The 16,421-nt window shown below is 37.5% G+C and overlaps 1 protein-coding gene and 1 long non-coding RNA gene across 3 annotated transcripts in view; one reads left to right on the top strand and one right to left on the bottom strand.

Annotated features, from left to right (window-relative positions):
- Positions 1-16,421, top strand: part of LOC138690956 (aminopeptidase A-like) — a 211,629-nt gene that overhangs the window by 119,796 nt on the left and 75,412 nt on the right. For both annotated transcript variants that reach the window (XM_069812546.1, XM_069812547.1), the window contains one exon: positions 2,028-2,113. In XM_069812546.1, coding sequence (XP_069668647.1) covers positions 2,028-2,113 — 86 coding nt within the window. The remainder of the gene's footprint in view (positions 1-2,027; positions 2,114-16,421) is intronic.
- The window catches only part of LOC138690959 (uncharacterized), a 1,057,789-nt gene that overhangs the window by 999,888 nt on the left and 41,480 nt on the right, over positions 1-16,421 (bottom strand). The window lies entirely within an intron of this gene.

The raw sequence follows: 16,421 nt of genomic DNA, 5'->3' as shown, positions 1-16,421 counted from the left end.
TAATTATATACTTTTGAAGATAAAGTCATCCTCATTACAAGCCATGGTGATTCACAAGCTAACGGGAGGTTAAGGCTCCCATCTATGCAGACAATCGGCATTAATGGCAGTAGAAATATCAGACCTATGTGCCGCCGTCTTTACGTCCAAGAAAATGTCCCTGATACTCATCTTCGTTAGAGGCGTATACGTCAGGATCATAGTGTGGCCGAAAGAATTAGATAAATGGAGAAAATCCATGACCCCATCGGGGATCGAACCTTCGATCTTCCGACTTGCAGCGTTACGCCTTATCCACTACGCTATCGCGCGCCCCAATGATGTATTAGTCTCTGTAAATATCCTAATAAAAGTTTATTTATTCGTATGCATTGATTTTATATTCGACGCGAAGCGAATTCTCTTTGTCTTCCACTCTCTCTCTCTCTTCCGTTGACAGCTTGGCAACAATGCAGTAATGATGGACGAGTATTGGCTGAACGCATGTGTCTTCTAAAAATGTTTTATACCGTATAAACAGGTTACACATATTTCACTAGTGGCCAGTAATTTGAAAATCTTGTTGAGCCATGTACTAAAAAAAACCAGAACTCTCTTAGCTTTCCACATGACTAGCGATAGTTTACGTTCATATTATGTATTTCAGTAATCAATGTTATTGATTCTAACGTGATTATGGGACTACTGTTCTCTTAATAAATAAACAAATTGCCATATAAAATATTTGTAAATAACTAATACTAAGGTTTTTTAATCATTCATTCATTTAGTGTTCTGCCCAAGGGCAGGTCTTTCACTGCAAACCCAGCTTTCTCCAATCTTTCTTATTTTCTGCCTTTCTCTGTATCTTCTCATATGATCCATGTATCTTAATGTCGTCTATCATCTGATATCTTCTTCTGCCCCGAACTCTTCTCCCGTTCACCATTCCTTCCAGTGCATCATTCAATAGGCAATTTCCTCTCAGCCAGTGACCCAGACAATTCCTTTTCCTTTTTCTGATCAGTTTCAGCATCATTCTTTCTTCACTCACTCTTTCCAACTCCGCTTCATTTCTTATTCAGTCTGTCACTTCACACGTTCCATTCTTCTCCATATCCACATTTCAAATGCTTCTATTCACTTCTCTTCACTTCGTCGTAAAGTCGATTTTTCTGCCCTATACAATGCCACACTCACTATATAGTCCCTTTCTTAGTTATTTTCCCAGAGGTCCGCAGAAGATGCTTCTTTTTCCATTAAAAGCTTCCTTGGGCATTGCTATCCTTCTTTTGACTTCCTAGCAGCAGCTCATGCCTCAAGTATTTGAAGCTGTCTAATTGCTCTACTGCCTCATTTAGAATTCGCAAGTTTACCTTCTTTATTTTTCTTCCTATGACCATGGTCTTCGTCTTATTTGCATTTATCTTCATACAATACTGCTCACAGCTGTCGGTTAGTTTCAGTAGCATATTCCTTAGTATCATTTCCTCTTCTGCTAATAACGCCATATCATCAGAAAATCTTATGCACTTTGTTCTTCCTCCTACTATCACCCCTCCCTGTTCTGAAAACAGTTGTTTACTAAATCCTTCAAGTAGATGTTGAACAGGGTAGGTGATAAAGGGCATCCTTGACGTACTCCTTTCCCAATTTCTCTTCCTTCTGACATTTCTTCTCCTATCGTGACTTTGATCCGTTTCATATAAAGATACCTGAACAGCCTTCTCTCTTTCCAATCCACACCCATTTTCTTTAGGATTTCCACTTCTAAAGTTCACGTTAATTGGGTGAAGAAATTCTTAGATATCGCAGCAGTATATACATTGCATTTCTTCGACATTAAGAAACTAATTACAGATTCCATCCTCAGGAAAAAGTCACGTAGAATTTTGGCTCAAACAAACAGTCTTTAGCGACATTACTTGAAGGTGGAAATTGTAAGTAGATTAGTTTCAAAACATTAAATGTCTACTCCCGATTGCAAAACCCTGAATATCGGTACTCATTCCAAGAAAGATTAACTCTAGTGTTTAATTTTGTTACAGATATAAGTGGGACATTCCGATTTCCTACATTACGTCAAAGTCGAACTCCGTGCAGAGAACGTGGCTGAATAGTGATGACGAATCCAGTAAGTAGCCTATCTATGCATAACTTATACGTATTATATTTATGATATAACCTCATATACACCTAGTAAATTTTAACATTAACTAATATGTTTGCATTATTGAACATTGAAGAGTGTGATTCCAAAACTCGCTCAGTCTATTTGGCCGTTTTTATGATTTACACATATGTATATCTTTGTTGTTCCTGCAATAACTCCTATGTGCAAAATATACAATTTTTCAGTAGAAAGAAAAAACACATTTATTCATCCTATGGCAGCCGTACATAGGAGACTGTGAAATATTATATTTTCGAAACAAATATAATTACATATAGGAGATTTTATTATTTGCTGTATCACTATTGAAGTTATTTAATAGAGCTAAAATCTGAAAACCGATAAATATGTCACATAGGAGTTATTGCAGGAACAACGACGATATATGTGTAGGCTATGTTTAAGCCCTCTATCATATTTTAAGCATGATATCTTAAAAAAAAGGGCAAAACTTGCCTAAAGATTGTGTTATTATGCATGTCACTTGAAAACTCGTTCAGTCCATTGAATGATGGATACAAAAACTAGCACACAAGCAAACATTCTGATGGGGGGGGGGGGCAGATAAAAAAGTTAAATTTTTCTTCCACCATGTTAATATTACCAAAAGAAGTGCTTTTACAAATTTTGGCCACTCGACCGCAATTACGAGGTCGTCCAGAAAGTGATTTTCCCTGGGGCCATTTACAGAAAAAAACACAATTGCATGGAAAGATTTATTGAAACAGATACAGCAATTGTTGCACTTTTTGTCAACACATCCCCCACTGGAACTGAGACATTTGTCATACCATGGGATCAATTGAGGACCGTTTTTGCAAAACTTGCTAACTGAAAAAACTAAATCTTACAGGAGAGACAAAAAACTGAATGGAGACGAGTAGGTTATAGATGCAACCATCACACTTTGACACACTACAATGAAGAGAAATAATTCAATTTTACTCATAACTTTAACATTGTGCCTGCTTTATCTTAACGAATCCACCAAAATCTCAATTTTGCAGTTAGCAAGTTTTGCAGAAACGGCCCTCAATTTTTGTGTCGTAATAGTCAGCCACCTGGGATCAGAACCATCGTTTGACAGCCATCTGCATCTCTTTGTCGATTAAATGATATGACAAATGTTTCAATATCAGTGGGGAATATGTTCAAAAATAGCTCAATAATTGCTGTGTCTGTTCCAATAAATTTTTCCAATGAAATTGTGTTTTATTTCTGTTAACGGCCCCTGACGAACTTATTTTTACGGACCTCGTAATTGCGGTCGAGTGGCCAAAATTTGTATAAACACTTCTTTTGACATTATTAACATGCTGAAAGAAAAAAAAATTAACTGTTTTATCTGCCCCATGAGAAAGTTTGCTTGTCAGTTCTTTCATAAAAATGGACTGAACGCGTTTTGGGATCACACTCTTCAATTGTGTCTTCATATTTTAAACATTTTAAAAAGTTTCTGCCCTTGTGGTCACGTGTTGTTTGAGGCAATCAATTATGGGCATTTACCTGTTTCCTTGCTGTGTACACTGCTAGTGATTATTAAAAACGGTATTGACTAATTTCGTCCATAGCCTATTAAATTAATGTCGCCATGGAAGGCAAATGTGACAAGCGTCAGGTACTTAATGGACAGGTTTAAAATATGGTATCCTTTATTGACTTCTTCTTTCAGAGCAAAGTAAACAGAGTTATTTATGTCCAACGTTGCGGAAACTGACCCATGCAAGGCGAGTGAGGGCCACTTGTTCTGTACCTCCCAAGTAACCCCACATATAGTCCGGGTCAGCTTACTTCATACCCTAAGGGTGAAATATAAGCATTTTTCCCCCATTACTACATATGCTAGTGGATTGTGGTGATTTTCTAGTTTGCACGTTGAATTTTCTTTTGTCAACTTCGTTTCGAATTTCGATACTGACAAATACTACAAATAGTAGTTATTTTCTAACTGGTATGTTGGTAGCTGATTCAAACGTTTTCAGTACTGGAGTTCCATGAAATTAAAATTGTACTAGATTTCTGAGCCGGTTACTGCAAGCTAGTGAAATCTGAACAAATTAATATCAGTATTAATATTAATACATATTAGTTATCTTACAGTAGGCCTATGTGTTGCGTTGTGGTTATAATTCAAGATTATAATCAGATAAGTTTTCGGAGTTAGTACTAATAATTTCATGTGGTCAAACGAAATACATTTTTAGGTTAGGTCTTGTGAATCAATTGTCTAGTCAAACTAATCAATTTCATATTGCCAGACAAAATACCTAACATATTGATCCCCTTCTCGTATAGTTTGCCTACGAAAATATGTTACAAATTATTGAATTATAACCTTTCAACATAAAGATAAAGTACGGTAAGTAAATACGTCAATCGGTAGGTATGTAGGATCGTGTGATATCTGGTAACAGTTGGCAACACTGATAATACGGCAATATTTGCTGTTTAGGAACTGTTCTTATGTGATCCTCACTATACCTAGTGAGAGGCAAAAGATGTAGTTCTACGTTTAAGAACTGTCTCGATTGCATAAAAAGACTCACTTGATCTGTCGTAAATGTATAGTAAATTGTTAATTCTTTATTTTACTTCCTTTCCAACTTACATATACAGTACAAATCAGAGACGATAAGGTGACAGGGCTCTAATTGAGCAGTTATGGAATGAAAATGACAACTGAACCCTAAGTATTCGTGCTCCACTACCACTTAGGTCATTGAAATCTCGAGGCACCTGTTAAGAGTCTATATCAGTTGTTAAATTTCCTTTCAACAAAAAATAATCTCTAATCACTGTAATATACAAGATGATTCATAAATACTTGTAAAAACTTTGTGGGTGTAATATAGAGGTAAAACTAAAACTAAAATATTCTACACAACTTTTCCCGCAAATCCTTACTTTCAGAGTTATAATGCAAAATGTCCTATCTTGCAAGGTATCAAAAACATGGACCAGTAAAACTTTCGGATGTGTAATGCTCGCCTACATAGCGACTGCGTTAGATGTTTCTTATTCGTACACCCCTATTACGTACAGTTGATTTCGACCTGATAAGACTTCGTTTACTGTACGTAGGTAGCCTATGTACTGATCTTAGAATTTTACAGATCCCGTTCAACTCGTTCCGAACTGTTTAATAGCTATTTTGTGTCAATGCTGTAGTTATGCTACGCCCAGAATTAGAGTGGCATAAACGAGCGCCTTCAGACGACCCCAAGTCTGGTGATCTGGCTGGACAACCAACTGGTGTTGCACGATCTATCTTACCGTACACAACTGAAGCCTACTGAGCTAACGACAAAATGAATGTGTACCTACGGGACGTAGTGGCTGTAGGAACTGCAACAGTGCCATACAACTAAACATACCTACGTACAGTAAACAAAGTCCTACCAGGTCGAAACCAACTATAGTGGGGTGTACAAATAAGAAACATATACCGTAGTCGCTATGTATGCGAACGTAACACAGCTGAAGGATTTACTGGCCCATGTTTTTGATGGCTGGCAAGATATGGCACTATATATCAAAGCTCTGAAAGTAAGGATTTGCGGGAAAAGTTGTATAGAACATTTTAGTTTTATTTTTACCTCTACATTACACCCACAAAGTTTTTACAGGTATTTATAAATCACCCTGTGTAATAATATATAAAATATGTTGATAGTAATAATGGAGGGATGATTAAATGAGACTGGCAGGAAAATTCGAAGTAATCGGTAAAATTTTACTCATACTCGCTTCATCCTTGGAGGTGGTGTCATAAGATCTCTCAGAAGTTTACAATAATAATTTTTAGTCATTTATTTCATGTCTCTTTTGAATTACTCTTCAGAGACGATGAGATGATGCTATTACAGTGGACTAGTAGAAAGAACTTCTAGGGCAGTGATTGGCGTTTGAGTGCATTTGCCTCCGTGCGCACGGGAAATTCAAAGTGCGAGCGCTGCAGCGCGCTGTAGTGTGCCAGCAGCTATAACAGATCCTAAACAGCTTTTAAATGAGTTAAATTTAGGACTTCAGGGAAAAGAAATTCTTAATACACGATTTGCAGATAGAATTGCAGCTTTTAAGGAGAAATTGCTGTTATGGATACGTCAAATGCAAAAAGGCGAAATATATCATTTCCCATCCTTATCTAAGCGCATAGAATTTTGAACAATGAAAATTTCGAAATGTACCCATGTATTCTATCCGGTCTATTAGAGGAATTTACATCAAGGTTCCACGATTTAGATTGCCTGGAAATGGATTTACGTATTTTTGCTATATGTTCTGATTCCAACTGATTATTGATAACGTCCACCATAGTATGAATTTACTGACCTGCGATGTGATCGAGAGATGCGAACGAGATATGATTCAAGGTCGAGTCTTATGCAGTTTTATGACTGATTCCCAAGAGGACACTTTCCCAATCTGCATAATCTATGTGAGAAAGTTTTGTGTTTATTTGGTTCCACTTATAGATGTGAACAGTTATTTTATATTACGAAAATAAACAAATCTCAAACAAAAAATGGTGGGCTTTTAACGGCAGTTCTTCGCATAGCTTGTGCTAATACAGTTTCTCCAAATCTTAAGAAATTGAGTAACATGAATTGATGTGCAACAGACATGTTTTGTTTCGTGTTTAAGGAAGTGTTTCATTACTTTGTGTTCTTATTTAGTTTGGTAGAATAACATTTTCTTTTGAAACATACAGTACGTACCGCAACTTGAATAAACCGGTTTTCGTGCACTCTATAAGCACACTTCTCTCGTAGTACACCGTGCAAGCACAGAGTGCATAATTCTGCCCAACCCTGTTCTAGGGGAAACCCAAGTGGGGTCTACTGATAAAATCTGTCTCACAGCGGCTTTCTCCTTCACACATTTCACATAACCCATTCCGACTCGAACCTGCTTTATGTTTGATGGGAAATCGTCATCTGAGTTATGCCTGAGGTCAGTCAAAATCTTACTTTGATGAGAAAGCGATTGTCTACACTGAAGCCGATCCACGAATTCACGAACGTAAAAAAATATGAGAGAGAAATTTAGACAGTTCCACAGTTTCAGTGTTGATACAATATTTATGTCAGGTATGGGCTCGCAGCGTGCCAGCCAGAAGGGAGGGAGGGAAATACTGAGACTAACATTTCCCCTCTGTCCGTTGAAACAGAAGTAGTGGGATACCGTAACATATTTTATGCTTTGGTTTAAATACCTGAAAGTACCACTTAAAATGTGGGATTTGTATTGTATGGAAGAGAATAATCGTTTTAAATCGACGTATTTGTGTTTAATAAATCAATAAATATAATTCTATAACGAAAAGAGATACCTATATTTTAGAAACATTAATAGAAAAAAATGAACTTTAAATCACACAGTTTACCCACTTGCTGTTAAAAAAAATTCTTGGTGTCAAATTTTACATTCTCAACCGGAGAAATACAAAAATAATCTTACATAAATACTTACTCGCTACTGTTTCCAGTAGTGTTTAAGTTTCTTTGGTTTCAAATCGGACACACTCAGCCGGAGCGTTGACACGATTTCTTTGTGACAACCTACGTAAGATGATTTTGTAAACTTGATACAATAAAAAAATGTAACAAATATAATACGCCTATGTAGACTCATAATATTAATTTTTGCTCCAAAGGTACGCAGGTTGGTATAAGTTATTTATTCCTAGAATTAATGTTCCCTGCTTCAAAGATAATATTCTTCAATGAGCTCTGAGTTACATTGAAGCTTCAATAACTCCATCCGTAACTCTGGTGGCACATTATTATTATTATTATTATTATTATTATTATTATTATTATTATTTATATAACATTCTTATGGAGTCGACCTGGTTGGCGAGTTGGTATAGCGCTGGCCTTCTATGCCCAAGCTTGCGGGTTCGATCCCGGGCCAGGTCGATGGCATTTAAGTGTGCTTAAATGCGACAGGCTCATGTCAGTAGATTTACTGGCATGTAAAAGAACTCCTGCGGGACAAAATTCCGGTACATCCGGTGACGCTGATATAACCTCTGCAGTTGCGAGTGTCGTTAAATAAAACATAACATTAACATTCTTATGGAATCTGATATTCCCAAGAAATCAGTTCGATTAATTAGAATATCTATCAGTGAATCTTACAGCGGAGTCTGTATAGGCCAGTTTCTGACTGATGCTTTTCCAATTCACAGCGGGCTAAAGCAAGGAGATGCACTATCACCTTTACTTTTTAACTTCGCTCTAGAATATTCCATTAGGAAAGTTCAGGATAACAGAGAGGGTTTAGAATTGAACGGGTTATATCAACTTCTTGTCTATGAGGATGACGTGAATATGTTAGGAGAAAATTCACAAACGATTAGAGAAAACACGAAAATTTTACTTGAAGCAAGTAAAGCAATAGGTTTGGAAGTAAATCCCGAAAAGACAAAATATATGATTATGTTTCGTGACCAGAATATTGTACGAAATGGGAATATGAAAATTGGAGACATCCTTCGAAGAGGTGGAAAAATTCAAATATCTTGGAGCAACAGTAACAAATATCACTGATACTCGGGAGGAAATTAAACGCAGCATAAACATGGGAAATACCTGTTATTATTCGGTTGAGAAGCTTTTGTCATCTAGTCTGCTGTCAAAATATTTTAAAGTTAGAATTTATAAAACAGTTACATTACCGGTCGTTCTGTATGGTTGTGAAACTCTTGTACTCTCACTTTGAGAGAAAACAGAGATTAAGGATGTTTGAGAAAAGGTTCTTAGAAAAATATTTGGGGCTAAGAGGGATGAAGTTACAGGAGAATGGAGAAAGTTATACAATCCATAACTGCACGCATTGTTTTCTTCATCTGACATAATTAGAAACATTAAATCCAGTCTTTTGAGATGGGCAAGGCATGTAGCACGTATGGGCGAATCCAGAAATGCATATAGAGTGTTAGTTGGGAGACCGGAGGGAAAAAAGACCTTTGGGGAGACAGAGACGTAGATGGGAGGATAATATTAAAATGGATTTGAGGGAGGTGGGATATGATGATAGAGACTGGATTAATCTTGCACAGGATAGGGACCGATGGTGGGCTTATGTGAGAGCGGCAATGAACCTGGGGTTCCTTAAAAGCCATATGTAAGTTATTATTATTATTATTATTATTATTATTATTATTATTTTTTTTTTTTACATGAGAGGGGTAAAAGTAGGAGGAAAAAGAATAAAGTGCATAAGATTTGCTGATGATATGGAGCTGTGAGCAGTATGGAATGATAAATGCACACAAGACGAAGACCATGGTTGTCGCAAGAAAAATAAAGAAGGTAAACTTGGGAATTCTAAATGAGGCAGTACAGCAAGTGAACAGTTTCAAATACTTGGGGTGTACTATAAGCAGTAACATGATCTGTAGCCAGGAAATCAAAAGGATGATAGCAATGGCAAAGGAAGCTTTTAATAGAAAAAGGAGCATCTTCTGCGGACGTCTGGAAAAAGAAGTAAGGAAGGGACTAGTGAAGTGCTTTTTTGTGGAGTGTGGCGTAAAGAGCAGAAACATGGACATTACGACGAACTGAAGAGAAACGAATAGAAACATTTGAAATGTGGATATGGAGAAGAATGGAGCTTGTGAAGTGGACAGACAGAATAAGAAATGAAGTTGTGTTGGAAAGAGTGGGTAAAGAAAGAATGATTTTGAAACAGATCAGAAAGAGAAAAAGGAATTGATTGGGTCACTGGATGAGAAGAAATTCCCTACTGAGAGATTCACTAGAAGGAATGGTGAAGGGGAGAAGAGTTCGGGGCAGAAGAAGATATCATATGATAAACGACATTACAGTAATTAAGATATGTTGATCACATGCGGAGACTAAGAGGAAGGCAGAAAATAGGAAGGATTGAAGAATGCTGGGTTTGCAGTGAAAAACCTGCCCATGGGCAGAACACGTATGTATGTATGTAATTATTATTATTATTATTATTATTATTATTATTATGGTACTATTATTTGAAATTTCAGCAACGTTTTAGGTCCGAAAAACTTATTTTAATGCCTACTTTCGATCATTATGAAGCCTAGTTGAGATGTCTAAATGTTGGTTAATGGTCTAAATGTCCGAAGTCTAGCTATAATTTATATAAAATATAATGTATGTTTTTGCAGGCATCATTATGGCATTAATAGGTTTTTTTTTATCATTTCAACGGACTCAACGTACCTATCTTGTGCGATAAACTTGCTATATAGAACCACAGTCTAGTATATACAGGGACATCATTTTATTTTTACTTCAATTTTTATTGTACCTGAGTTTTGGAATGTACTTCACTCCCACCCCTTCTACTAGTAAACTTCCAACCGTTCACGACAGAGCCGAGGGCTCGTAAGCAGTACTGAGTTACTGAGTATAGTACGTTTCAGAAATATGTTCGCGTTTTCCAGTGACGAAAGAGCTTTCAATATTGAATCATATTTTCGTACGGGTACTGTCGTCCGTTTCCCTATGTCGCATCCCGGTTTCCCCCACCTGCTTCTGTTCGCCCCTTTGTAAAGTCTAGTAGCTGGGCTATCTTAGCTCTTTTCTGAAAACATTAATTTCTGTTAGGAATTGGACGTCTACGTAATATTATTCAAGTGTTTAAAATAACTTGAATAAAAGGGCCTCCTTAAGTAATTAACTGTCACGTGATTTCCCCCTCCCCTTTCTACAACCCTGCGACAAAACCACTTGAACGGACAGTAGATAGCATTTCCGAGTGATTTTATCTTTTCGGATCGGGCAGAAGTGAAGATTGAATTTACAGTACGTAAGGTACTCTTTTATAGAGTAGGTACAGTATTATTTCAACATGAGTTACTCGTACGAAGAACGAAACTGGTAATTGGAATTAGGTACAATAGTCTATAGTGCGATAATATGGACAAAAGAACTGAAGCCTGTATCGAAATGAACGGCCACCATTTTCTAAAATGTGTTTAAATATCCATATTATAATTATTTTTCAATTTAACTTCATTCTCTATATAGTACGCTAATGTGCTGTAATAGTACAATATACATTGCATAATTAATACTTCCGAATGGATAGCTCAATTCGTGTGTAAAACATTAAGTGTTAATACAGTACTGTATTTTGATTAAACAAAAACCTAATGAAAATTATCAAACTCAAAATTGCGATATTTCCTAGTTTACATAAATGGATGAACTACTTTTCTTCCCTCCTATACCTAGTAAAGTGATTTGTATTTTACGCCAGTATCATCGAACTCCGTCGTGGAAAGGGTAGCAAACGGTGTTTCCTGTTTTAATCGTTAATAGAAAGGTATAACCAGGTTAATATTAAAAATGTTAGTAAAAATAAAATGATGTCCCTGTACAATTATACAGTCACGAAGGTTGAGTTGTGAGGATGCTAGGAACAATCGACTGTGCCGGTACTATTTCGCATTGTCTGTAATGGAGCGGTATTAGCGATCCTGGTGGTTAGCAACTATCTATGGATGCATATTTACTACCAATTGAGTTTCGTGACTGTATATACTAGATTGTGATAGAACTATGCACGTATTAGGAAGAGAGTGAGCTAGAGATACTATACTTCACTCGTTCTACTAACGGAGGTATCTTACGGCAACAGTGTACTGTACTAGCCAATACCCGTAAGACCAACGATTTTTTCTTACGGTGGAATACTCTATAGCAGTATACTCACTTACGTCGTTTCTTTATAAACACTGGCAGAGTAAAGGAGTGGTGGAAGCTACAGCAGTCTGACACGCGGAGTCTGAAATCCCCATGTCTGATTTACGTAATGGTGATGCGTGCTTCGGTATAGTTCAGGTGTTTATCAGATGCTCTAGAAATAAGGAACGGCAACGTGTCACGTGTGACGGACGAAAAATTCCATAATGATAATTGTCGTCCACTAGGAAACGCCTCTGGCAGAATATCTCATGCAAAAGCTGATCAATATCGCTGACGCCCTCACCCTACAACAACGCATACTGAAACTCGAATGTTCTCGGCCTGAATTAAAAATCAAATCGTAATGCAAATGCGTTTATTCCAGATCGTAGATTCCATTTCCTGCTTCGCATTTGCTACATCCAAATCAGATATCTAATCCTAATCTGGCATTCAACACTAATTGCACATCCATGACGATACAAATGGATGTACATTACGGTATGTTTAGTATGTTTGTTTCACAATGCGTGACAAAATTCTACATTCATTCATTGTGTTCTGCCCAAGAGCAAGTTTTTCATTGCAAACCCAGCATTCTCCAATCTTACATATTTTCTGCTTTCCTCTTTGTCTCCTCATATTATCCATACATATATCTTAATGTCGCCTATCGTGTGGTATCTTCTTCTGCCCCGAACTCTTCTACCGTTCACCATTCCTTCCAGTGCATCCTTCAGGAGGCAGTTTCTTCTCAGCAGTGACTCAACTAATTCCTTTTCTTCTTCCTTATCAGTTTCAGCATCATTTTCTCTTCAACCACTCTTTCCAATACAGCTTCATTTCTTATTCTCTCTGTCCACTTCATACGTTCCATTCTTCTTCATATTCACATTTCAAATGTTTCTATTTCTTCTCTTCATTTCATCGTAATGTCTATGTTCTGCTCCATACAATACCACATTCCACACAAAACACTTCACTAATATCTTCCTTAATTATTTTTCCAGAGGTCCGCAGGAGATGCTCCTTTTCCTTTTAAAAGCTCCCTTGACCATTGCTATCCTCCTTTTGACTTCTGGCAGCAGCTCATGTTACTGCTTATAGTATACCCAAAGTATTAAAGCTGTTCATTAGCTCTACTGCCTTATTTAAACATTCTACATACTCTATTTAATGAAATAAGTTAATTCGTCCTTTAATAGAGAATATTCAGGGAGAAAGCAGACACGAAAATAAAGGATAGTATTTGGAATGAAGGAAAATAAATAGGACACAGATGTGAGCTTCATTTGTCCCAAGGTTTTCGATCTCAATACGTCCATTCTTTATGCATCTTGAACGCATATACAGATGGGGAGGCGAGACCTGGCATGTGAGCTGTGCCAGAGGGGAAAGAATGAGCTATCAGAAAATGAGTTTTTTTTTTGTTATGGTTAATATTATACGAATCTATCAACACCTAAGTTAATCTCAGACTAAAACCTCTCTTTCCCCTTCCGACGGCATTGGTGATATAGCTACGGCATATAAGTTTATAGGACAGGTCTTGCCTCTTCTACTGTACCTAGGCCTACATATCGTTAGTGAGAAAATTTATGAACTTGACCTATTTATCCCCTTAGCCGCCTTGATAGCTCATTGGTAGAGCGCTCGTTTACGACGACCTCGGACCCGAGTTCAAATCTCTACGATGATGGAGTTTTATGGCGAACAAAGCCAATATTTGAGAGTTTTCCTAGGGGTTCTCCCGTTTCTTTAACCTTATTCAACAAACGCTACCCTCAATTCGCCTTTTATTATCTTCGATTCGAAAAATTATGGCATCTCCTGTGTTTCTGTGACGTCAGAGCTGCCGTCCGTCGCAATATATGTTCCTCTAAGTTTGTTCAAAGATTGGTAGATAGCATTAGTGGCAAATTTTAGACGACTCATAGTTACGCATGCAAGTTCTTGGTTGCCTGAAGGGAATAGATATATAGATTTATTAGGAATGGAAAATCACCACCACAGGTATGGTATATAAATTAGAAGAATGCGTAGTATGGCGGATAATGGAGTCGACTTAGGCGGGTAGCACAGTTGGCACGCAACACATTCCAACATGGGTGCATAAAAAGGTTCTTTAGGCTGCAATCCCAGATCACATGTAGATTGCTCATTCCTATGTTAAAATCGGTTGCACTTTGAAGAGAACAACAGCCAGGATCGCCACCGTCCGCCGTAAACGAACACGAGATGGCAGTACAGTCGTTAATGCAATTCAAATGGGAGTTATGACGTGACTCCTTATGTACTAACTAGATGTCAGCATAGTAAACCTGACAAAAGTTGTTACCGTCAGAGCCTATAACGCCGAGCAATCTGGGTACATAATATGATCTAGGATGCAATGCATATGGATGCTCCATGTCCCGCCCATAAACAACTCAAGTCTCTCCAACAAAAGAATAAACTGGCGTAAACGCACTTGGTATTGAGATCTCTGAATTGGCAGTGACAGTTTTGTTTATTGTAGATCTTTTGGTGTTTATGGTTTACTCATTCTTTCATTGAATAGAATGCGTATCCCTTTACCTATCCCGTTCATTACATTGGCTAACATGATTTTCTTCACAAGGAAACTGAATAATCAAAGTTTTTGTGTAATATACTTATAAAGAGGCCTATCAGTCTTTCTTTGTTATAATTTTTGTAGGTTATCGGCTAAGAAGTGAGAATTTTTAGTCAGAAGTGGACATTTTATTCAGACTGGGTTGGCAGAACTATGAGCTTCTCACAGGATGAAAAAATTATACCATTTGCAATTCCTATGATTTGGAGAGAATAGAAAGACCATTCAACTGATTGCTATCTTTGTTTAACTAACATTAGAGGAATCACATCTAAAACAATATATACAGTTAACTATCCCAATATAATATCTGTAATGAGGCCTATATTACATAGTGAAAAGTATCCTGTACCAAGGTGTCCAGATTTTTTGGCAATTCCGAGGCCGTCTTCGACTCAACTCATACTGCAGAAGAAAGAGACGAGAAAAGAAATTCGAAATAAGCTGTTCATCAGAACCTCATTTTTTAACTCAAGATCTTAATGATCTTACTCGGGATTTAAGTTTGTCTAAACAATTAGATGAACTTTCAAGTTCCAGGCTCAAAAGCTGGAATCTACTTCACAAAGATGCATCTATCGTAGTCGCGACTATGATTTCAAAGACTAATTCTATAAAGAGAAAAATGAAGTTTTTTTTTGTAATAATGTGTGTGCAGTAATGCAGACTCCTGGACATCAATTCCAGCCAGATGAGTGGCGATTGTTCATAAATTCATCCAAAGTTAGTTTGAAGCACAGTCTACTATATAGTCACGAAGCTTGGGGTGATTTTTTGCAAATCTCGCGATAGTTGCTAGCCGCTTGGAGCGCTGTGAGTACTAGGAACAATAGACTGTGCCACAGCCATCGTGATCTAATACAGGCCGTAAGGCAGACCATGTAACTCGCTTAACCCGATCACAAAGGGCGGCGTTTCAACCATATAAATTAGTTGGAATGCCATAATCACTGATTATCTCCTTTAACCACTCGAATATGGCGAGTTAGAGATTACCGTGATTAACCTTCCGTTTAAGCTCTAACCGAAGTCGATGCTTAATCAGAGGTTGTGACAATTTTAATTAGTGGTTACACTAACCTCAAATTGAATACCGGGAGTAAAAGGCGATTGGAGAGTAGTGCCGACCATAAGTTGTCATTCTAATGCAGAGATAAAAGAATGGAGCTCTATCTACATGTCCCTCCCCCAAGTACCTTCATGGCGTTATTCAGGATAATTCAGGATCTCTGCAACGAACTCTAGGGATCGATAGATCTCGCAATGAGGATCATTTTTCGTAAAACAACCCATGTTCTCCGATGCCTCGTGTAGGATCTACGCAACATCGAAAAAAGACCAGTTTAGTGACATTTAGGCCTACAGTTAATGAATTGAATTAATAATTTATTTCGGTAAGTACCCTTGCGGGCAGGTTACAAGTTTCCTGTCATTGATTCAACATACGTAACGTCCCAACACATTGCAATCTGGTTGTATGAACACATTTGAACAACATCTACGGGGAGGAATGGATATGAAGAGCCGGACCTGTTGCGTGGCCAGCGTGATCACCCGACTTCACGCCCTTCATATTTTTTGGGACATGTGAAGTAATACACCATTCGAACTAACACCAGAAACGAACCGACTATGCGAGTATTAGCTGCTTTTGACGAAATTCGACACAGACCGATAACCACTGCTACGACAGTGTAATGAATGTAATCAGGTTCAGGATAGACACTTTGAACGCCTGTAACTTGTCAGCAAACATACTTGAAAAGTAATTCATTTCATAATTGTTAATGCCACTGAAACTCATCTTTGTTTCGATGCCACTAGCTCTTAAACGAGTCATAGAAGAACATGTTTATTTTACGAATAATGATCCTCATTGCGAGATCTACTGATCCCCAGATTTTGTTGCAGAGGTCCTGAACCACCCTGTGTAGGGACACCTTTGCTTTAATTATTTCAGCGAAGCTCTTAA

This window comes from Periplaneta americana, chromosome 16, assembly GCF_040183065.1.
Source record: "Periplaneta americana isolate PAMFEO1 chromosome 16, P.americana_PAMFEO1_priV1, whole genome shotgun sequence".
NCBI lineage: Eukaryota > Metazoa > Arthropoda > Insecta > Blattodea > Blattidae > Periplaneta > Periplaneta americana.
The sequence above is the reverse complement of the archived record's forward strand: the minus strand, read 5'-3'. Positions and strand labels throughout refer to the sequence as shown.